This window comes from Nanorana parkeri, unplaced genomic scaffold (assembly GCF_000935625.1).
Source record: "Nanorana parkeri isolate BGI_ZX_2015 unplaced genomic scaffold, ASM93562v1 scaffold2030, whole genome shotgun sequence".
NCBI classification, from domain to species: domain Eukaryota; kingdom Metazoa; phylum Chordata; class Amphibia; order Anura; family Dicroglossidae; genus Nanorana; species Nanorana parkeri.
This window is the reverse complement of record NW_017308298.1, coordinates 90,761-114,964: the sequence shown is the minus strand read 5'-3', so window position 1 is coordinate 114,964 and position 24,204 is coordinate 90,761. Positions and strand designations below refer to the sequence as shown.

Genomic DNA, 24,204 nt, shown 5'->3' with positions numbered 1-24,204 from the left:
GGAAACTAGAGTGCAGCCTCTTCTCTCTCAGGCTCCAGTGGTCTAAGAACTTGTGACACTATCAAGTCTAATGCAGGTGCATTAGACGTGAGGACGCCGAGGGACAATCCATGTTCGGAGAGGAGGGGGGCAGAGATGTGAGCACTGACCGCCGCAGGACCGAGTATGAGGTGAGTATATGCAAATAAAGCAGTTGGACCAGATAACCTTCACCCCAAGGTACTTAAGGAATTAAGCCAGGTTATAACAAGACCATTATTCCTAATTTTTAAGGAATCCATAGTGACTGGTAGGGTACCATGTGATTGGCGGAGTGCTACGGTAGTTCCAATATTCAAAAAGGGGGCTAGATGCCAACCAGGGAACTATAGGCCGGTCAGTCTAACATCGGTAGTTTGTAAACTGTTAGAAGGTATAATTAAGGACTATTTGGTAATAATTTATGAATGGGGACTAGCACTCACTACAGAGGCTCCTCCCCATTCAGAAACTAATGATAGTAAAATATTTTTACTATCATTAGTTTGTGAATGAATGAGAAGCCTCTGTACTGAGGCTTCTCATTCATTGAGTGCTGGGGCTGCAGAAAAAGAAATTGAGGACTTATGTTTTCTCAATTTATTTTTCTATTTCAAAAGGGAAATGTCAGGGGTCTATTATCCCCCAGATATTTCGCCGCAGCCCCCCCAACAGTAAAAAAATAAAAATAAAAAAGTATTAAAAAATAAATAGAAAAATGTAAAAAAAAAATTAAATAAAAATGTAAAAAATAAATAAAAAAAAAGCACAACTGACCTATATAGGTTGGACTTGATGGACGTATGTCTTTATTCAACCCCAAATACTATGTAAGCATGTATATCTTCTTTTTTCCAGCCTCTAGAGAAAAACAAGCAGTTATTTTTACAATTCCTTGAGTTCCTCCAACTCTTGTATTTATTTATTTTTATAAATCAGCTGCATAGCTTTATCCATGTCTGGAGACAATGTAGCTGTAAAAGGAACACCATACCATAAAGACAAACTCGCAAGTGTTCCAGTATGAGCAATTAACTTGCCTTTTCCCAGTTAAGGTAGGCACTCAGACAGGAGCCAACATCATCTTTTGCCAAGTTCTTCAATACAGCCTGTATTGCTTTACTGACAACGCCGTGTGTAGAAATGATATCATTCCATGAACTCACAATAAATAGTAGCAATCTATCAGGGTCTGGAAAATCTAAACAAAGACAGATAAGAAAATAAAGCAAACAATTTTTTAAACCTAGGTCGTGTTTCACATCAACCATGTACTGTATGACCGAGAATACATTTTTCTTTCACAAAGGTTTTATTTGGTTTTTATAATTTTTGTTTTCACATAAAGGTTACAATCAATAAGAGAACAGAAATAGGGCATGCAAGCCCCGCAACAAGGAACACAAATTGAAAGTATGCAGTCATAACATTGTGCAGCGCCGAGAATACATTTTTAACCCTTTCGCTGCCAAGGACGTACGTTCCTTGTGTTGCAATTAAATATACACCTGTATCATTTTATCACAACACAAACACCAAAACAATTTTTTACATAAGTCGATTATTTACAGTTTTGCATACCTTCATTTTTTTACCTTTTCGCAAAAAGGCGCAATTACAAATTTGCTAATATTTGTTATTTATTAACTCAATACAGTTTTATCTTTTAGATTTAGTCAGAAAATTATTTTTTTTGTGCACGGATACTGATTTTGGTGTGTTTTAACAATTGAATTGTGTATTTTTATCGGTTTAATATTAATTTGAGAAACATTTGCGCAATTATCGCAGGGCCTACAAATTTAGTATCACCATCTTTTTATTCTACCGGGCCTGCGCTTTCAGAAAATATATGGTTTGGGGGGTCTTTTACAAACGCTAGCAACGCAGCAGTTGAAAATCAAACCAATAGGAAAAAATTGCAGAAAATTCAAAAATGGCTTGGCCAGCTGATTTGAAAAATGTTCCGGAGGGCTTGGCAGCGAAAGGGTTGAAGGGTCTGATGATACCTCTGCCCTTTAGGAGTGTTCCTAACTGCATCGAAAGGGCAAGGAGCGTTAACATTTTATGCGTTTTTGTATTGTGTGTTTTTAATTTTGCCATCAGTAGTGGAAATTGCATCTTCAATAGAAATGAATAGTAGGGCATGTAAAATACATATTATCCACTTCAGCTCCAGCACCTTATGGATCGAAGCAATTTTTATATTTCCACAAAGGGCCTTTTGTCATTATGATACTGGAATAAAATGTCAGCCAGACTATATGCCTGGTTGTTATGGTCTTCTCCTCAGCTCTTTTAACCTTGTAGAGAGCTGTGTGGGAGATCTGGGAACAAGCAAGAGATACTCTAGGTTACCTTGCTGCAAGTGAGCTTGGTATAGCAAAATAATGACACTGCCGACTGGAAAATCTAGAGTTTTGAATATCTAGATTGTTACATAAATGCGTTTGGCTGATGATATTGAAGGGTATGTCATAGGCTAGGCATTAGCCTTTCCCTCGAGTACTCACCGGACCAGGATGGACAGATTTCATGCCAGGGGCGTATCTGCTGCAAGGCAAACAAGGCATTTGCATTGAGCTGCACTCTAAAAAGCCCCCCCCAAACCAGTGAGGCAGAGCCTCACCTGCCATTACCGGTATCAGCACCGATACTGGTATCTATATCGGTGGCGATACTGGGCATTTTCACGAGTACCCTTACTCGTGAAAATGCCTCCATACTAATTGCCGATACAATTTTAAACACAGACAGCTGACGTATGGTTCCGTGCACGCTGTGTACCACACAGCAGCCTTCTGGGGACTTCGTGGTGCCTGTTTACAGGGCCGGCCGCACATCTTCTTCCTGTGGAACCCTGTTGCCCGCACCCACCCACAAGGCCTTTCGGACCTCTGGTGAGCCCGCACAGCCCACCTGAGTCCCTAAAGAGACATCAGGTCGCCACCCCTGAGCAACACAGTATGTAGCTTTATATTATTCTGCATTGCTAAATAATGTATTACTGGGATTTGTAGTCCTCTATAGCTAGTGGTATTCTGCATTGCTAATAGCGCAACCCGTCAGAAGCAGAAGATAAAAGCATGTGCGCTGTATTCAGCAGCTCACAGGTTAAGGAAAATGTCTTAAAAAGAAAGGAGTGGGGGAAATTTAGATTGGTGGGGGGTGGCCGAGTTTAGTCTTGCCTATGGCAGCACAAAACCAAAATACACTACTGTTTCATGTATTGGTACAGACAAGTTCCCATGTAGACTTTACCTTATTAATTACTCCCCTTCTACCACATTCTCTGGGACCCAATTGTTCTATGTGTCATGTGACCTAATCTTTCTTGTGCAGTGAAAAATGTGTCTGCTACTAACATGGTGTGGCTGAATCTATGCTGCCTCCTGCTTGCTAGAGCTAAATTCAACATGTGAATGCTAAACACAGCTGTACTAATGTAAACTAAAGTGGGATTATTCTGTAACACCAAACTACCTCATTCAATACATTTCCTAATAATTATACTAACTGGCTATTAGAGTATATGGCGTTAGGATTGCTTGTTGTCTAAACACTTAAGAAACCTGGCCAGTGAGAGATGTTAATATAGACTGGGTAAGCATTAGAGGTTGATATCAATGCTGTAAAATGTACATTTAAAGTGTATTTCCACTTTTGCAGCCAAATTGAGATAACACCTAATTTCTATTTGTTCCCATTCAAATTAAATAACTTAAAAATGTAAACAGTAATTTTTTTTTAAAAGTGCTTTATAGTTGCTTAAAAATCATAGCTGGCTTCCTCCGTGTATGTTTTGTTAAGCAGGAGGTTGGGGGAAGGTATGTTTACGCAATTAACCATGTATGTGAGGTTCTGGCAGATTTCATTGCCAACTTTAAAATAAAATTAAACAGTCTGTCCTAACAAAATGTTAAAGACTTAAAAGCACTGAACGTTAATGAGAAAAGGCTCAGTTTGTCCCGTTTGAGCCCCTACTTTCACTTTAAAACGGCTAAGCCTAGCTTGGAATCTGCACAAAGGTCTTCACCAAATAAACAGCTAAGCTGCAAGAAGCCTGTTTTAAAAAAAAAATAAAAATGTTTTTATTTATGCTGCGTGAATGGGAACTCATGACAAACCTATAGTGCGGTTTTCTCAAATTTGATAGTAAAAGCGGAACTACACATTAAATAGTGAAAGTATTCCTAGAGAGCCCTGAGACAGGGGAGAAAAGAAAATCTGTAGTGGGTTGTCTAAATATTGTGTTATCCTGTTAGTGTAGGGGAACTAGAAGGCTTACAGCTGAGCGCAAATTAAGTGGCACAACATATACCCCTTGAGCATGGACAATGAAAGAAGTCAGTTCAGTCTTGGCTGGCAGGGGGGGTTCTTTCAAAAAGTGAGAGCTCTAGAGAGGCATCAGCCTTTCTCTTCAAATAGCAGCGCAAGGATGGAAAAAACTGGGAATGTGAATGAGGATGCTAAATCAGTGTATGGGAATAAAGATCTAGGCCATCTAGAAGAAAAACAGAGCATCCAGCAGTAGTCTGGCAGGTCAGAGTACAACAGTCGCCTGAGCCAATCTGGAACTCTGAGGATCACCGGAATGCCCTCTATCTCAAACCTACTGAGCAGATCAGAAAGGGGTTATAGAGGAGGAAAGGTATAGATCTGGCTGTACAGATCCCACAGAGTTACCAGAGCATATGCCGCTCCCACATCAGGAACCTATATCTCGAGACAAATCTGTCCAGTCAGTTTGAGAATACCAGAAGGTTTTCATTTGTCGTCCCCCAGCTGTGACAAAAGTCCTGGAAAACCTCTGGGCATAGTCCCTCTAATCCAAGCCCTTATGGAAGAAGAAATCTGCCTGCCAGTCATTTACCTTTGAGATGTAAAGAGTGGGCAAGGCTGTAACGCACAGTTCTGGCTAAGATCGTTGCTTGTAACTGGTCTTGCTGTGACAAGTCCTTTGATTCATGCTTGATCCAATACAATCTGGTTGGATGACCCTACAGCCAGGAGGAGCCAGCATTGTAGGTTCAGCCAAATCGCTCAGAGCTCCAGAGATTGGATTCCTCCAATGACCCTGCACCAACAAGGTATCTAGGACTAGGTCTCCCAAAAGATAAGGAAAACCTGTGCCCCAGCATTGTGGAAACAATCCCCCCACACCCAATATAGCTATGTGGCTGACCAAGGTGAATGATATTTGGCACATGGAGGATCTGATTGCGTCTAGGAAGGGGATGGTGGAGAAGATCAATAAAACTTGGTTTTATTAGACTGAATTTGTTTATTAAGCCAAATAAACCACCATGTTTTCTCAGACCCTAGTTTCTGCCTCATAGTGTTATCAGGCAGAGATGCTATGTTTGATTGGTCTTTCCTGCTGCTGGGGGAGGTCTGCTTTATGGTTATGTGTTTATGTTGTTTTTTGTGCCTTATTTCTTCTCTTCTTACACTTTATCATGCATGTAACTATCTGTTCTTTCCTTAGTCCTAACTCATTGGTGTTTTCAATGACCAACCTTTTAACATTTCATGCTATGAGCTACACCAGGGCTCAAAATTTCCACTCGCCTGCTGGCGGGCGAGTGGAAATTTGGGTCTCCGAGTACCGGTCCGCAGGCCAACTCTGGCCCGCGAGCCCGTACTATGTGACCCGCAGACAGCTGACATGTCAGGCACACGGTCGCAGGCCGCGTACCTTGGGGGGGTGGTGGTGTAACGTTGAGAAGTGTATTATTGTGTTCTAAGCTGCCCATACACCTTACAACCATCGCACGACTTTCGTTATGCGGTGGTTGTAAGGTCATTAAAATCTCGTACGATCTGCCCAGCTTGGACAGGCAGATCGTACTTGCGATCATCGCAAGCCCTCCCCGCTGAGGGGCGGGCTTCCGATGATTGCAGTGCTGAGTGGGCAGTTCGTCTTCCGACCACGCCACCGACCCACCAAAAATCGTACAATTTTTGGCAGGTTTTCCAGCGTGCTTAGAAGACGAAAGTTGTGCGACCTTACAGTAGAAGCGGTCACACGCTGCCCATACACCTGCCGATTATCGTACGATTGCAGGATCACCCGCGATTATCGTACGATAATCAGCAGGTGTATGGACACCTTTAGTGTAAGTGTATATTAGGCCCCATTCACACCTACAGTATATTTCAGGTCTGATTACAGATTCCTGTGTCAGGAACTTGCGTTTTCCTGCAGCAGGAATCCCTAATTTGCCATTTACAAGCGGCAACTATCATAAGATAAGAATTATCATAAGATTATTTAAGAGGGTGTGTTTAGGGGCAGAGTTAAGGCCGGGCCAGGGTAAGGGTTAGGTGGGGCAACTGGTGGCTAGTAACTCTTAAGGCCTGGCTAGTAGCTCAGGACTTAGAAAATGTTGAGCCCTGAGTTACACTATCTTATCCTCATATGACGTCCTGGTATATTGGGTTCTAATATGGGACCTTCTTTAAAGACTGAAGTGTAAGGTCTGCTTTAAAAAAAAGATATTGCCGTATATATATGAAAAAAAAAACGAAAAAAACACCACATTAACACCGTAGACAGTATTTTGATATAGTAAACATACAAGTGTACCTTCTTTAAGTATGCTATAACAGAGAATACGTGCTCTTTCAATATCCCCGAGCTGACGACACAATCCCACATAGACTCTACAAAGGGCCTGGAGATATGTTGTTGACATTGATTTCTTGCCAGTTTTGATTTTTTTTAAAATAACTTGAAGAAAACGGTCTGCTAAACTCTAAATGAAGATAGGAAAAAAAAACCCATAAAAGTTATATAACAAATAAAAATATACATCGCTAGCTAACAAAAGCCCCAGTCTTTTTGGAAGTCACAAAGACACTTTGCGTGAGGGGATTTATAAGTATAGGGAGAGATGTGATGCACAAAATGGACAATATCTAAACAAAAAATGTAACAATACTCATTAAATTTGTTTTATGTTGCAACCACGAAAAGTACAAAACCTTACATGAAGCGAATATTTAATCCCTTAGTCCGATCAACGTTGGCTCGTGCCCATTTACTTTAATATCACCCATATACACTGATATACAAAATGACATAAACAATGATAAACTCCACTTTATAATAAACATTAAAATATAATACCCCAAAAACACATGACACAGGGACCTCCCTTGTAAGGACAGCACCAAGTCTTCTAGGCATGGAATGAACAAGTTGGCGACATATTGCAACATCTATCTTTTTCCATTGCTCAAGAACGACCTCTTTTAGAGCCTGGATGCTGGATGGAGAGTGATGCTCAACTTGTCTCTTTAGAATTCCCCAGGGACTTCCGGTTCCGGCGCCTGATGTAGCGGTCGCAGAGTGAGGAGCTCCCGCACAGCCAGGGCTAAACCCGATATAAAATCTTACCCCAGCAACTCACACGAACCGTTCTGCTCCCGGCAACAGCGACTGCACCTCCAGGAGCATGGACAAGTTCCTCGCTAAACGCAGAACCGGTCCGCGCAGCAAGAACACCCCTGTCCGGGGCAAACGACCCCAGTCACAGCTCAAGATGGCCACCACTCCGGACATGTGGGATATCAGCGCCTCCTCGGATGAAGACATGTCGGCTCTATCTGACCTGATAGCAGCGTAAGTGGCCAAGTTGCTCCGTCCTACTATACAGGACGCCGTCAACAAGGCGGTGGCCAAGGGCATACAATCCCTACGACAGGATCTGCTACACCAGGCCCAAAGGATTACCGAGGCAGAATCCCGGATTGCGACCCTGGAGGAAGGAGCGGATTCCTGGACATCCCACCTGCAATCCACTACTAAACAGGTCCAACTTCTACTGGACAAGGTAGATGACCTTGAGAACCGTTCTCGTCGGAAACAATATAAGGATTGTAGACCTACCGGAGTCCTACCGACCATCGATGCTGGCATCTATTTGCGCAAATAACATCCCGGATCTCCTGGGCCTTGACCCAGGATGCAAGGTGGGACCTCCTAACCATGAGAGGAAGGGTCCGCGCCCTATAATAGCTCGTTACCTGGATTATACTGATCGCTTGGCGGTCATGCAAGCATTTCGCGCCAAAAAAGAACTACATTTGGATGGACATCGCCTTCTCATCTTTGCGGACTACTCAGCGGAAGTCACCAGGAAACGAAAAGCGTTTAATAGGGTATGCTCTATCCTATACCAAAAAAAGGGGCAGATTTACTCTGGCCTACCCGGCGACTCTTCGCTTCCAAACGGAGGCTGGATCTCCCCATGTATTCCAGGACCCCGAGGCTGCAATCAACTTCGTGGAGAAACTGGAACCGCCTGAAGCATTCAAGTCGAGCGGACGGTCTCCTCTCCCTCAACGCACCACCACCCCAGCAAGGAAATCAGCAGTACGGTTACAGATGACGCCCACCGACTCACCCTGAATTGGGGCGCTTGCAATCACATATGTACATACCAAAGGTACGTCGGATTTACTTATATCGGGGGGAGCATGTGGAGAAAGGAAAAGACTTAACCAACGGCAACCCTTTCTGCCCCTATGTGGGGCTAGGATCAAAAGGGCACTACAAATTTGGTTGATCCAAAAATCCTCCTCGCCCCCATCTTTCTTCTTCGACGGGAACCAACTCCCTTACTCCCTGTGATAGGAAGCAGCAACACCACCATCTAGTGACTGTTCATGTTACCGCAGGTGGTCAAGCATAACGTTGCCTTATTTGACGGTGCAGGCGGTACGCCGAGACAAATACAGCTACACTAAGTACTAGAAATGCGGTAGCAACTATTTTCTCGCCAGGACTGAGATCAGGGTTAATTTTCAAACCACTAAAACATTACCTGGGTTTATGCCCACTGACAAGCGGAAGTACATTAGCTCACTCTGTAGGGCTATAGAGGGAAAAAAGCGAAGTCACGAAATGTATATTACTGTTTTACGTGTTTTTTTTTTGGTTTTAATGTTTTGTTCTTTGGAAACCCAGGGTCATGGTCCTGTTGACCGACGACCACTGGCCAACACAGTCAGGATTTATGCACCTATGTCTCATAGGTTCTCAACGCTAACAGTTAATAAGAAAACATGCAATGTTTCTGTTTCTATAGTCTGTGAGGTACAATGGGCTTCCGAGCCAACGTTACCAGGGGGGCGAAATTCATTCTACCTAGCGAATATGACCATTCTTGTCATTTTGTCAAGGTCTATGATATTAATTTTGTATATGTTTTCCTTTGATTTCTTCCAGTTAGTCCGCAACCTAACATGAGAGTGATCTCCTGGAATATCAATGGCTTGAGATCCACGGCCAAGCGCATGATGGTCCTCCGCCATCTCAAAAAGATGAAAGCGGACATAGTGTTGCTGCAGCAAACCCATCTATCTAGGGAGGATATAGGTAGATTACAAAAAATGTGGGTAGGAGAAATCATCAGTTCCCCTGCAGTGGGAAGAAGGGCCGGGGTAGCTATATTGTTTAATAAATCTCTAAATTACAAAGTGGATCAGGTAGATGCAGACCAAGAAGGGCGCAAACTGAGGGTTTAACTTAGGATACATAAAATAATATCATTATAAAATGTATATTTTCCGAATGCGCCGACAGCCACCTATTTCTAGGAGATCACTTAATGGATATTACAAGATGATAATCCGCATAAACTTATAGGGGGCGATTTGAATTCCGTCATGGTTCTGAAGGAGGATAGAACGGGCAAAGCAAACCTCAACATGGGCTCAGGACCTCTCCATCACACTCCTTTACATGACCTGTCAACCAATGCCAATCTCATGGATGTCTGGAGGGGCAGTGGAACGTGAGTACACACATTATTCTTCAGTCCACACCTCCTTTGCCAGGCTGGACTACTTCTTGGCAACGGAGACGTACGTACGTTGCTGCCAGAAAGAGGAAAGCCAGGGCCCAATTCCTTAAAGCTAGTTTGTCCCTTCGCCTAGCTCAGATACAATATTCATTATCGGGCTCTGAAGAACACAGGGAAGCGTGGACCAAAGCAAAGCTAGACTTTTAATGGTGTAACACCCAACAACATCTATACTAATCACACACACTCTAAATTAAAATTCCACAAATTTGGAAATAAATCTGGAAAAATGATGGCTAACCTGGTCAGACAACGCAACTCCAGGCTACACATAACATCTATATACGGTCAGAATAGGGGACTACCACCTCCGACCCGAAACGCATTAATCAAATATTCGGGAAATTCTATAGTCAATTGTATTCGGCGACACATGTGCACAAGGGCTTAGGCGACCTCTTTTTGAAGTCGCTTTCGATACCCAAAATCCACAGCGAAGAAATGAGGACATTTCCCTGGAGGAAATTCAGAAGGCTATTAAAATCTCCTCCAAATGGTAAATCTCCAGGCCCAGATGGGTATTCGAATGAATTATATAAATTGCTCCAGGAGGAAGTCTCCCCTGTCCTCCTCTGGGTTTTTAATAGCATGTGGAAGGGAGGAGAATATATGAAGTCAGGCTCGGAATCGTATATAAAAACTACTGCCCAAAAGAGACAGGGATTTGACTCTTCCTGGCTCCTATAGACCGATATCATTGATAAATGCAGATGCAAAGCTGATATCAAAAATCATAGCAGATAGACATGCAAGGTTTGTACCACGCTTGATATCCCCAGCCCAAGTATTCTTTTCTGCCCGTGCGTGCCCGCTAGGGGGCGCGCGCGAGCAGAAAAAAATTGCTGTCTCGAGACGGCAACCCGCAGATGCTGCAGTGCCGTCCGTCCGTTTTTTTACTACGGGCGGACGGCAAGAGGTTAAAGGCAGGTCAGCGGTAGCCAATGTACGCAAATTACTATCAGTTCTAGAGCACGCCAAAGGTCATACAGAAGCATCTCTCGCCCTCATTTCTATAGACGCCGAAAAGGCTTTTGATAGCATACAATTCTCCTGGCTATATAGAGTGCTTGATGAGATGGGGTTTTCAGGCAGGTTCACTGCTTTTCTGGCAGCAATGTACGCCTCCCCCTGCGCTCGTATTTGTACACCTGGGAACATCTCTAACCGCTTCCCCTTACTAAGGGGGTCCAGACAGGGCTGCCTGCTGTCTCCGTTGTTGTTCAACCTGGCATTGGAGCCGCTGTCATTATACTTTCAGGGCACTCCAGACATCCACGGGATCCCCTTCCAAAAAACACGACTTAAAATAATGTTGTTTGCAGATGACATCATACTATTTTCCAGCAATCCGTCCAGCTACATTCCTATCATTCATGCCACGTTCCAAACATACCAAAAATTTTCAGGCCTGACCATAAGCGCATCCAAATCAACCATACTACCGCTCACCTCACGAGCGCCGACCACGGTAGGCCACTCCACTATATTCAATGTTGCCAAGGGATCCATTGTATACCTTGGCCTACACATAGGCACCACTCCATCTTCACTTTATACTCTTAACTATCCCCCGCTCTTTGATAAAATCAGAAAGAAGCTGGTGGCATGGCAGGGCCTCCCTCTCTCGCTCTTTGGCAGAATACATTTAATCAAAATGATATCCTTTGCCAAGCTATTATACCCGATGCAAACTCTACCCCTTCTCCTAAACAAGGATGTCACATCCCTTAATAAAAATTTCTCCGCCTTTATTTGGCAAGGGAAAAGGGCAAGGATAGCCTTACGAAAATGATTCCTGCCCAGGAGCGAGGGAGGTATGGCCTTCCCCAACACTAGATTATATAACTTGAGTTGTCTCCTCAGACACTCAGCGGACTGGATAGGCTCAACATCGTACTATTCCAACTTTCAACTGGAGGCGGAAATGGCTCATCCTTGGAGGCTATCCTCTCTGCTACACAGCTCGTTTTCCACTATTCCTGCTCTCCTTCGTACAAATGTTCTCATAAGAGACTCAGTAGTGGCATGGAGGAAGGCTCACAAGATAGCGAAATTAAACCCATATTTCTCTCAACATCTCCACATTAAGGGGAACCCTGCATTCCCACAGGGAGAGGAATATAGATCTTATGGCATATGGGAAACCAAGGGGATCTCTAAATTCATGCATGTCATATCTAAGGAAACTGGAAATGTGCTCACTTTCCCTGAATTTAGAGCCAAATATCAAATCGCCCCACGAGACTACAGTATCTTTACTTCGCACAGGTTACAGCACATATAAAAAAATTGAACTATGCACGTCCCCTTTCCTCTGTAAGCTCACTTATGGACAGGATTCTCTCAGAGGGAAAGAAGTCTATCTCAGATATTTATTCACACCTGAGGCAAGCTCATGTACATCCTCTGTCCGACTCGAACATGGTGGAATGGCAGGAAGATATCCCCACAGAACAGATAGTTGAAAAATTTATCACAGGTTATCGCACTACTTGTAAAGCAATGGTTAATGAGCAGTGGAGGGAAACGCAATCCAAAATTATACATAGAGCGTACTATGCATTTAAAATTAAACGCAAACAGGGCACAGCCAAGGACTACTTGGACCATTGCCCCAAATGCAAGCTAAAAGCGGTCTCCCTCTTCCACTGCTTATGGAAATGCCCAGTGATACGGACATTCTGGGCCAAGGTAGTGGACTTCATTACATTGGTAGTGGGACATCAGATTCCGATGGAAGTTCTCTTGATCCTGTTCAATTTCTGGGATAAACCTGCTGACTTTAATAGACCCCAAAGACATTGGATCAGTATTGCCCTGCTGGCAGCTAGGAGAGGCATCCTGAGAGAATGGCTGGCCCCTAATCCTCCTACAGTTCAGGTCTTGCGCGCAGACCTCCTACTCCATTTGGAAAAACTAGACGCAGAAATGTTATTGACAGATGATAAGAAAACCGCTTCCTTTTATGACAGGTGGCTACCATATATTAATATAGTCTTCACGCAAGCGGAAAAAGATAAATTTCTAGCTCCATTTAAATATACAGCCAGTGCTATATTTGAAAAGCTAAATGGTGCGAAAGACGTTGTTGCTACATGACCTATTTTCACCAACGCTGACGAGATGTCAACATCCTATTATCCCCAACCCAAGAAACCTAGAGATTGGGTACATGCTACAAGGGCTTGAGGGATAAAATGGTGATCTAGTAGGGACGGTTTTCAATCCAAGACCAGCAGATCTACGAGAGCTTAGTCTAGCTATTTACAGCTTCTGACTGGGGCAAATAGGGGTCTCTTTACTGTTCACAAGAGGTGTTACGCTGAATGGGTTTAGGACAGGTCACTCTTTTTTCTTTTTCTGCGCTAGATCCCCTCTCACATCCTAGTGGGGTATGACAGAGGGGATATGAGTTGGAGGATGCGGAGAAAAAACGCAGTCTAATACACGTGTCTGGTCAAATTAGCGAAAGATATGCTCTCAAATTTCAACATGATTGTAATAGATGGTAGCGATATGTGACCATAGGAAGTAAATTGAATGTACTTGATTAATTGTGCCAAAGAATATGTACAATTGACTGTTATTGTATTTAATTGGAAAATAAAAGAAAATGTTTTGGAAAAAAAAAAAAAGAATTCCCCATAGGTGTTTGATTGTGTTTGGATCAGGAGACATACTTGGCCACTGAATCAATTCCACCCTATTCTTCTTCAGAAATGCAACAGTGGCCTTAGATGTGTGTTTTGGATCACTGTTATGTTTGAAAAGTGCACGATGACCAAGGGCACCGAGTGATGGTAGCATCTTCTCTTTCAATATAGAGCAGTACATCTGTGAAATCATGATACCATCAATGAAATGCAGCTCCCCAACACCAACAGCACTCATGCAACCCCACAGAAGGACACTGCCACCACCATGTTTCACTGTGGGCACCATGTATTTTTCTTTGTACGCCTCACTTTTGCAACGCCATACAGTTTTGAAGCCATCAGTTCCAAAAACATTGATCTTGGTCTCATCACTCCAGAGTAGAGTCCCAGTAGCCATCTTCTTTTTCAGCATGGGCCCTGGCAAATTGTAGGAGGGTTTTTTTGTGCATGGGCTTTAGGAGAGGCTTCCTTCGTGGACGACACCCATGCATGCCATTCCTCTGCAGTGTACGCCGTATTGTGTCATGGGAAGCAATCACACCAGTTTGGATTTCTACTACTTTAGCTAACTGCAGTGAACTTGCATGGTGATTTTCTTTAACCCTTCTCATCAGAAGACGTCCCTGTTGAGGTGTTATCTTTCGTGGACAGCCTGGACCTCTCTGTGAGATGGTTGCAGTGCCATCTTTGTTACATTTTTGTATCACTTTTGCTACAGTATTCGGACTGATAAGTAAAGCTTTGCTGATCTTCTTGTAGCCTTCACCTTTCTTGTGTAAAGAAATTATTTTCTTTCTCAGGCCTTGTGGCATTTTTTCATCTATGTGGTGCCAATGCTGACAGCATTAAATGGCAAGGGGTGTTCTTTGTTAAGTAATGCCCTTTTATAATCAACTGTCTGCTGGACACCTGTTTAATAATTATACTCACCTGTAGTTGAATTCTTGTTAATTAGGATTTTGTTGTCTAAAATTTAGCTTTGCTCTTATGACTTTCATTGGGGTGTATTTATTTTTGCAACATGGTCTTGAATTAATTTGTTAGGAAAAATACTATTTTGTGTGTGAAAATTAACAAATCTTAGTTGCAATCAATGGCCCGCATTTGTGGGAGTATTTTGTAGTATAGTGTCCCATAGAAAATGTTGATTCTGAAACGAAAGTAAAAAGGTTTTCCGACAAATCTGTTGGTGCATACTTATATATAAACACGCACACAATGTGTGTGTATGATATATCAATCAATCATACACATGCGCACACACACTACATTCTCAGTTATCTGGTATTCAACTAACATGAAATCTCATCTAACCAGAAATTTCTATATTAATATAGTCAATACAGCAATACAGTGTTTATGTTATGGTATGGTATAGTATGGGGCATGCCATACACACGAACACACACACTCCTGTGCAAACGTTTTAGGCAGGTGTGGAAAAAATGCTGTAAAGTGAGAATGCTTTCAGACTTCCGGTTCCGGCGACTGATGAGGTAAAAGCGTCTCCACAGCTCTCCGTCCCGCAACGACTTGGATCTACATCAGACACTTCTCATCTGGCCATTTCGTTACCGCTGCTGACACCTGCTGAAATTCGTAATCTCCTATGGATATATTCATCTCTCGCCCGTCCATGGCCAGACGCTCATTACAGGAGATCAGTGACAGCGGCGGCGCGGCCCACAAAATGGCGCCAGCTGAGCCTATGACGTACAGTGCACCCGAAGATTCGGCTGGTGCGACTATTCTTTCTCAAAATTCGTGTGGCATTGATTATAGCAAATTGGCTTCAGAGGTGGCCTCCCACCTGAAACATGATATTGCCAATATTATAGAGGATGCCATAACATTACAAATGGGCAAAATGGCTGCCACCTTAGAGTCACATCATACCCAACTGACAAAAGCGGAACAGCGTATTAACAATTTGGAAAGTGATTCCCAAGTTACACAAGCATACATTAAAGCGTCAAATAAGATGTTACTGCTCGCTGACAAATTAGATGACCTGAATCTGTGAAGCCTAGTGATCTTGCAAGATTCTGCGCTGACACCATCCCTCGAGCCCTAGGTCTCTCTCGTTCATTTGCAGTGGAACGGGCACATAGATTAGGCGCACCCAGGGATGATGCTCGCCCGAGACCAGTCATTGTACGCTATTTAAACTTTGCGGACAAACATCAGTTGTTCCAAACATATCGTACCGAGCGGAATCTTGTGGCGGAAGGACACAAACTCCTCTTGTTTGCTGATTATTCAGCTGACCTCTCCAAACGTAGGAAAGCTTTCCAGGATGTGTGCCAAATTCTGGTACAGCGTAGAGTGAAGTTTGCTTTAGCATATCCAGCAACTTTACGTATCACCGGCCAAGATGGTACAGTTACGTCTTTTGCATCACCTGATAATGCCAGAATCTTCCTTCAACGCACAGTAGAAACAGGATCTGGCTCGCCCATCAAGAGTCCAACTAGAAAAAAAGAGGTCAGATGCCAACTCTTGAACATGTCTATAGATCCCACGGATTGATTTCTGTTTTTGCTCCATATCTTTACTTAGGCGGGACGGATAGAGTGTCAGATTTAAATCCTTCAACTGCGTTTTTTGCGGCTTTCTGAGGAAGACATAATGGAGGTGTCCTATATGTTCAGGGCTCGGTCAACCATCTTCTTCCTATGTTCGCTCTCACAGGAAAAAAGGTCAACTACAAGAATTTTCCTTGCTTGCAGGTTACTGCTACTTGCAGTGTTTTGTTTATTATTCCTATTTTTGTTTTTTGCATTTGAACCAGATCACTCTCGTTTGGAATACACAGGGGATTCAGCACAGGGCACCCCTTTCCACCCTATTCTCGCACGACTCTATCACTCTTTGTTTAAATTTACTCTTCCCTGAAGGAATTGCTGACATTGGATCGACCAGGGGTCCTCCTTTCCATCTTTGTTTGTATTTTTTTCATCTCTGGATGCCTCCTTCTTCAATATTCTCATGGGACCCCCTTGAACTTAATTTCATGGAATGTAAAAGGTCTGAGATCGCCACACAAATGGTCCAAAATCCTACGTCACCTTCAGAAGCTACGGGCTGATACAGCTCTTCTTCAGGAAACTCATCTTTCCGGCAAGGACATTCAACGCATGAATAAATCTTGGGTTGGGTTTGCATGTGGTGCTTCTGCCTCTGGACGGAAAGCTGGAGTGGTTACTCTTATTAATAAATCGCTCCCTTGTGATGTTCTTCAGCAACAACACGACATGCAGGACGGTCGCTGGTCCTTCATCTCCCTACGTATTGGCACCAGGCATTTTGATATTTTAAATGTGTATGGGCCCAATTCAGACAAACATTTTTGCGATTTCCTTTTATCCAAAGCTACATCCCAACAACCTAATTCCTTCTTTCTGATGGGTGGAGACTTTAATGCGGTGCTATCTCCCTCGGAAGATCGCCGACGAGATGATAATTCACGCCTTACATGGAATCCCAAAGACAAACATTTTTCAACTATGCTTTCAGCGAGTGGGCTCGAGGATGCTTGGCGCTACTATCACCTTCTAGATAGAGATTATACGCATTATCCTCATGTTCATCATAGTTTTCGCGCATATACTTATTCCTGGCTGCACCGTCAACTATTCATAAAATTGAGTCAATTTCTATTGAGGATATGGTGATATCAGACCATGCACCGATTGCTTTGTCCTTGCAGGGTCTGACATGTTCCACACCACCTGTGATATGGAGGTCTCCAAATTATCTAATGTCTGACAAGGGCTTTTGCACAAACCTTAAATCGTGGTGGCATGAGTATTACACTGACAACTTGCAACATCTTTCTAACCCTATTCTGTTTTGGGAAACAGCAAAGGCAGTACTTAGGGGTAGAATCTTGGCATATGCAGCGGTTAAAAAGAAATTGGCAGGTCAGAAAATCCTACCTTGCTTTTAAATCTAACCCTTCTGATGTGTGTAGAACGCTTTGGTTATTAGATAAACAGCAATGTTACCACTGGCTCCAACTCCCTGAACGCCAAATTAGATCAGACAAGGATCTTGTTTTTTTTTTTAATTTGGTAATAAATCCGGCAAATTGTTGGCTAATTTAGCTAAGGGTCAAAAACTTTCATCCCATGTAACTCGTTTATCCGATTCGGGAGGTAATATCCATTGTGATGCCACTGCCGTAGCTAAGATTTTTCGGGATTATTACCAATTACTGTACACGGCTAACTTTTCTGATCCTACAGGGGGTGAGGATTTCCTCCAGTCGGGGGATCTGCCTTCTCTGTCGGAAGACGACCTCCTTTCACTTAGAGAGATTACTATACAGGAAATTCAAAATATTATTAAAAAATCATCCAAAGCCAAGGCCCCTGGTCCGGATGGTCTATCTAGTGAATTTTATAAAATCCTCATGGAAGAAGCACCCCATGTTCTCACACCGCTCTTTAATCACATTCTCACCACCTCGGTTTACCCACCTACCTTTAACCAAGCTTACATACGATTACTACCAAAAAAAGGCAAAGATCTGCTTTCAGCTGGCTCATATAGGCCAATCTCGTTGCTCAAATCAGGATGCAACATTTCTGTCCAAAATAATGGCAGATAGATAATGATAGATAGATTCTACCCTGCCTTATAGGAGAAAATCAGTCAGGTTTTGTAACAGGTCGCTCTGCGATTTTAAATGTCAGAAAAATTGTTTGAGCCATGGAACATATTCGATTATCGGGTCCTTCTCAGCGTCCGGTCGCTCTTTTATCATTGGACACGGAGAAGGCCTTTGATAATGTTAATTGGCATTGGCTCATTAAGGTAAATGATGAAGATGGGTTTTTCTGGCTCTTTTCTAAATTTTGTCTCCACTATGTACTCTTCTCCTTCTGCCCAAATTTATACCTCTACGATGCTTTCCTCTTCGTTCACATTACAAAAAGGTACACGCCAGGGGTGTCCTTTATCCCCATTACTTTTTAACATTGCACTAGAACCTTTGTCTCGCTCCTTGTGTTCACCCAGGGTTTTTGCGGGCATTCCCATAGGCAAAGAAGAGTTCAAATTGGCAATGTTTGCAGATGACATTGTTTTGATTGACCCTCGTTCGCAGCTACCCACTATTTTTGAACATATTACCTTATATGGTCGATTTTCGGGTTTGAAAATTAACCTAGACAAGAGCGAAATTATGTTTATTAACGGACAATCCTCTGCTGCAGATTCCCATTGGCTTAAAAATTTTGGTTTACAAGTAAAAACTCAATGTATTACCTACTTGGGTATTCATATCCCTCCCACCACCACTAACCTATACTCTTTGAACATTTTACCAATCATCCAGGAGTATAACTAAAGATTTACAAACCTGGCGAGATCTGCCTTTGTCCTTTTTAGGCAGAGGTCACCTCATTAGGATTAGCTTCCCGCGCCTTTTATATCTTATGCAAATTTTGCCTGTCTTGCTCAAACATAAAGATAATAAAACTTTTACAGATGCCTTCCTAAAATTTATTTGGAGGGGCAAAAAACATCGTATAGCCCTACATAAACTTTACAAACCCAATCTTCAATTGGGTATCAATTTACCGAATATTCGGATTTACAACTTAGCATGTCTATAATCGACATGTCAGAGATTGGTTATTTAACACCCATCACTATTCCAACAATGTGTTGGAACATTCAGCGGTATCCCCATGGTCCCTTTCGGGTATTATACACACTCCCCTACACTTACTTCCTATCAACATTAAACATAATATTCTTTTTAAAGACACTCTGATCACCTGAAGAGAGTGTCGTAAGCTTTTTGGACTACAGGGGTCTGTATCCCCACTTATGCCGTTGACCTCGACCCCGGGATTTCCACAAGGTGCCTCCTCTAAAATATTCTCCCTATGGAAAGGTAAAGGCTTAACGCTCCAACATGTTTTATCGTCTCAGGGTACATGACTCTCTTTTAATATACTTCAACAAAAATATGGGTTTCCCCCCACTCATTTACTCGCATACTATCAGATTAGTAATTTTGTCCGCCACAATCTTCCTGCTAGCACTGTATCCACTGGTCCCAACCTGCCCATCAGATTGCTTCAACCCTCACCCATCAAACTCTCACTATCATCTATATATAGTGTCCTTCGGGAATATGATACATCAACATCCATCTCCTACCCCACGCATATACAGAAATGGGCCTCCTTTCTCCACCTCCCCCCAGATGTTGTTTGTGATCGAACAGAAGAAAAATCTAAATCAAATCAATATTTGGTGTGACTACCCTTCGGCTTCAAGCCAGCATCAATTCTTACACTTCCACAAAGTCAGGGATTTTGCAGGATAGCAGTCAGATATATGCTTGACCAATTATACCAAGCAGGTGCTAATGATCATCAATTTCATAGGAAGGTTGAAACAGTCATTAAAAAAGAAAAACAGCTGTGTAGGAAGCTTAAAACTGGATGAGGAACAACCAAACTCTGCTACTAAGGTGAGGTTGTGGAAGACAATTTCATGTCACAGGTCATACACCATGGCAAGACTGAGCACAGCAACAAGACACACGGTAGTTATACTGCATCAGCAAGGTCTCTACCAGGCAAAAATTTCAAAGCAGACTGGGGTTCCAAGATGTGCTGTTCAAGCTCTTTTGAAGAAGCACAAAGAAACGGGCAACGTTGAGAACTGTAGACGCAGTGGTCGGCCAAGGAAACTTAATGCAGCAGATGAAAAGACACATCATGCTTACTTCCCTTCGACATCGGAAGACGTCCTGCAGTGCCATCAGCACCAAACCGGCAGAAACAAGTGGGTGGGACAGAGGTACACCCATCTACTCTCTGAAGAAGTCTGGCCAGAAGTGGTCTTCATGGAAGAATTGCGGACAAAAAGCCGCACCTTTGACGTGGAAACAAGGCTAAGCAACTCAACTATGCAAGAAAACATAGGGAGTGGGGGTGCAGAAAAATGGCAGCAGGTGCTCTGGACTGATGAGTCAAAATTTTAAATATTTAGCTGTAGCAGGAGGCAGTTTGTTAGCAGAAGGGCTGGAGAGCGGTACAATAACAAGTGTCTGCAGGCAACAGTGAAGCATGGTGGAGGATCCTTGCAAGTCTGGGGCTGCATTTCTACAAATGGAGTTGGAGATTTAGTCAGGATTAATGGTGGCCTCAATGCTGACAAATACAAGTAGATACTTATCCATCATACCATACCACCAGGGAGGCGTGTGATTGGCCCCAAATTTATTCTGCAGCAGGACAACAACCCCAAACATACAGCCAATGTCATTGTAAAATACTTAGATTCAAATTTGATTTGGCTTAATAGGAATTAAAGAATGGGCCCATACACATTATATATATAATTTTTTTTTAAACAGACCTCGTGCTTATGAATGCATGACTTTGAAACAGATAGGTTTGTCCTTGAAATCTGAAGCTATGTTAGAATTTGAGAGAACTGTAAGAGTTAGCAGCTGTTCAAACATGTCAAAAGAAGGCTATCTGTATTTTAAGATAGGTTTGTAGAAAGACATTAGAAATCTTGATGACTTAAGTAGTTTTGGTCAAGCCATATAAAGTATAGAAGTCGTGACGCCAAAATGAGTTTAGAATAGTACAAAGTATATGATTAACCAATAGTTAACGTCGATTTTGTAATATAAGCGTGAGCACTACATCACAAGGAGGACTACACTACATTGCATTACATCTCACACGACACACGAGGGGAGACACGCATCATTTGAAGAAAATACTTTGTTTTTCCACCTGCTAAGAAAGACTATTTTTGTCTGAAACCTTCTCAAGCCTGAGAGACAAGCAGACATGAGGTGATATACTTTTAAGCTCAGCATTAACTAAGAACTATATATATTTTGAACTATCTATTTGTATATTCACTTTTGCTATATCATTGCATGCTGTTGCATGCTGTTGACTTTATGCTATACAATTAAAGTCACAAGTTTTTAATTCAACAACTGGACATTCTTTGATGAAGATTATAATCACCTTATGACGCTTAAATCGTAAGCATCATTAAATAAATATTTTCTAACAGTCATTAAGGACTATCTCCAGCGTAAAGAAGAACAAAGAGTCCTGGAAGTGATGGTTTGGCCCCTACAGAGCTCTGATCTCAACATCATTGAGTCTGTCTGGGATTACATGAAGAAACAGAAGGATTTGAGGCAGCCTAAATCCACAGACGATCTGTGGTTAGTTCTTCAAGATGTTTGGAACAACCTACCTGCCGAGTCCCTTAAAAAACTGTGTTAAGTTGAACATAAAACAGAAGTCATCAACTTGCGCAAATAGATCGATTGTTTATGTTTCCCAGTGGATCTCGGGACCGGCAGCTGCAACGACAGAGGCGGTGGGTGGGTTGTACTTGGCGTGCACACCCGCACCTACTACAAGCGATCGGGCGTCTCTAGAGAAGTCTAGAGAAAACAGCCATCGCTGGCTGTTTTCATTTCTGACAGTTTCCCCACTCGTGTGCGCGCTGGGCGACGCGAACGACTGGGGGGGGGAGGGTAAGGACGTCTTAAGACGCCCTCCAGCTCCTATAAGGCTCCCGTCCGGCCATTCAGGAACGACCATGGATGGGAGGTGGTTAAATATCCTGTAAGTGCATTACTTTTAACCTTTATTAAACAGTCACTTTTATGCTGCACTTAGATCTGTGCACCAGTGTGCAAGTGTACTTAGAAGAATTAATGCTGTTTTGGAGGCAAAGGGTGGTCACCCCAAAAAGTGATTTGAATTTTTCTTCTGTTCATTCACTTTTCCATTTTGTTAATTGATAAAAACAAACTATTAACACTTTTATTTCTGAAAGCATTCTTACTTTACAGCATTTTTTCACACCTGCCTAAACAGTACTGTATATGTATGTATATGACATAAAGGTAATCATCACACTGGGTAAAAAGCACAACCAGTTAATTGTTAAAAAATAAATAAATCTGGATGTAATCCTAAATGCACAGAATATTACTGGATATTGAGTTCTTATAGGTATATTAAGCATCAAAGATTGTTGATCCAGGGAATATCCGATTGACTTATGGGATCAAGAAGGATTTTTTTTCCCCTGTTGGAGCAAATTGAACTATGCTTTATAGAGTTTTTTTCCTTCCTCTGAATCAACAGGGGGTAGTTGTCGGCATAGCGGTCTGTTTAGGCTTTTTTTTTTTTCATATCTCTGTAGGTTGAACTCGATGGACATTTGTCTTTTTTCAACCTAACTATGTAACTATGACCAACCTAATTTAACTGATTCATAGAAACTTACCCATAATAAATAATATTTTCCTATATTACTGGACTATGTCACAATCAAATTGCCATATATATTTTTTTACAAACAAAAGCGTATACTGCTTTACTATTACATTGGCAACAAGTCTTCTTTTACCAGTGGTAACCCTATATGGAATATGGCCTGGAAAGGGGAGGGGCAAGACCAAAATGTTAACTTGTTAAAATGTTCTTAATCTAATTCTTCTTAGTGTTATAAGAAGATATTCACAGCCCACTCACAGCTGCATGCATTTGAATTATTCCTCATTGCATAATATATTTATACATTTCAATTTCGCAGATCAAGTCCATACACAGCTTTACATCATTTTTTTTCATAGCTCATGTATCATATTATTGTACATAGCCAAATTTCAGCTATTACTGACAAAGGAGCAGTTGGTACTCTGAACACAGTTTTGGGCCATGCATAAAGTTAGATCAGCGTTTCTCAACTTTTTCTTAGTCATTGAATACTTAAAGTATGCAAATTCTCGAGGCGCCCCAATCTAAAATGTAAAAGCCATGAATGTAAAAAAAACATGTGGTTCCTCTAAAATCCATACCAAACCCTTATATGAGATAAGGGTCTGTGGTAGACATGTGCACTGCCAAAAAATTTGTTTAGTTTAGTTTCGTTTTAAATTCGGATTTGTGTTATTTCGTTTTTCGGGATTCGGGTGTGAAAGTCAATTCGGATTCGGAATTCGGACGAAATTCGGTAGCGGTAGGTCGAACGTTCGTTTCGTTTTCTGTTCTTATTCGTTTCGTTCGTGACATTTGAGGGGGGAAAAAATATTTTTCTCCTTCTCTAATGTCACTTTGCTCCAACGAACGAAACGAATAAGAAACGAATAAGAAAAGAAAACGAAACGAACGTTCGAACTACCGCTACCGAATTTCGGAAATGGAAATTCGGATTCGTTTGCATTCGTTATGTCTGTAATTCGGATACATTCGAATGTCCGAAAATTCGTCCGAATTTCGATTCCGAACGAATCGCACATGTCTAGTCTGTGGTATGGATTTCAAGGAGGGGGGGACCCCAAGCAAAAACAAAAATAAAGTGGCATTCCCCACTTCACATTAGTCCCCTTAATCGTACTCAGAACTGCTGCTCCATCAGATAAGAGGTGGGTGCAACTAGTGTCAACGGGTGGCTCCCGCCAAAGTATACAAGTGGAAAAGATGGACACCGGCACTCCAAAGCAAACCCAGTACGTCTATTTATTCAAGTACTTGTTGCATAGTCAAACACTAAGTACAACATTTCAGGGTCTCCCAGGATCCCCTTCATCAGGCAAACAAGTCATCACTTGTTTGCCTGATGAAGGGGATCCTGGGAGACCC

The 24,204-nt window shown here is 42.3% G+C and overlaps 1 protein-coding gene across 1 annotated transcript in view; it reads right to left on the bottom strand.

The window, feature by feature from the left end:
• The window catches only part of ICE1 (interactor of little elongation complex ELL subunit 1), a 42,726-nt gene that overhangs the window by 10,586 nt on the left and 7,936 nt on the right, over positions 1 to 24,204 (bottom strand). Inside the window, exons 2-3 of the mRNA XM_018572431.1 lie at positions 6,608 to 6,776; positions 1,059 to 1,219 (exon numbers count right to left, since the gene is read on the bottom strand). Of these exons, the coding sequence (XP_018427933.1) occupies positions 1,059 to 1,219; positions 6,608 to 6,776 (330 nt within the window). The remainder of the gene's footprint in view (positions 1 to 1,058; positions 1,220 to 6,607; positions 6,777 to 24,204) is intronic.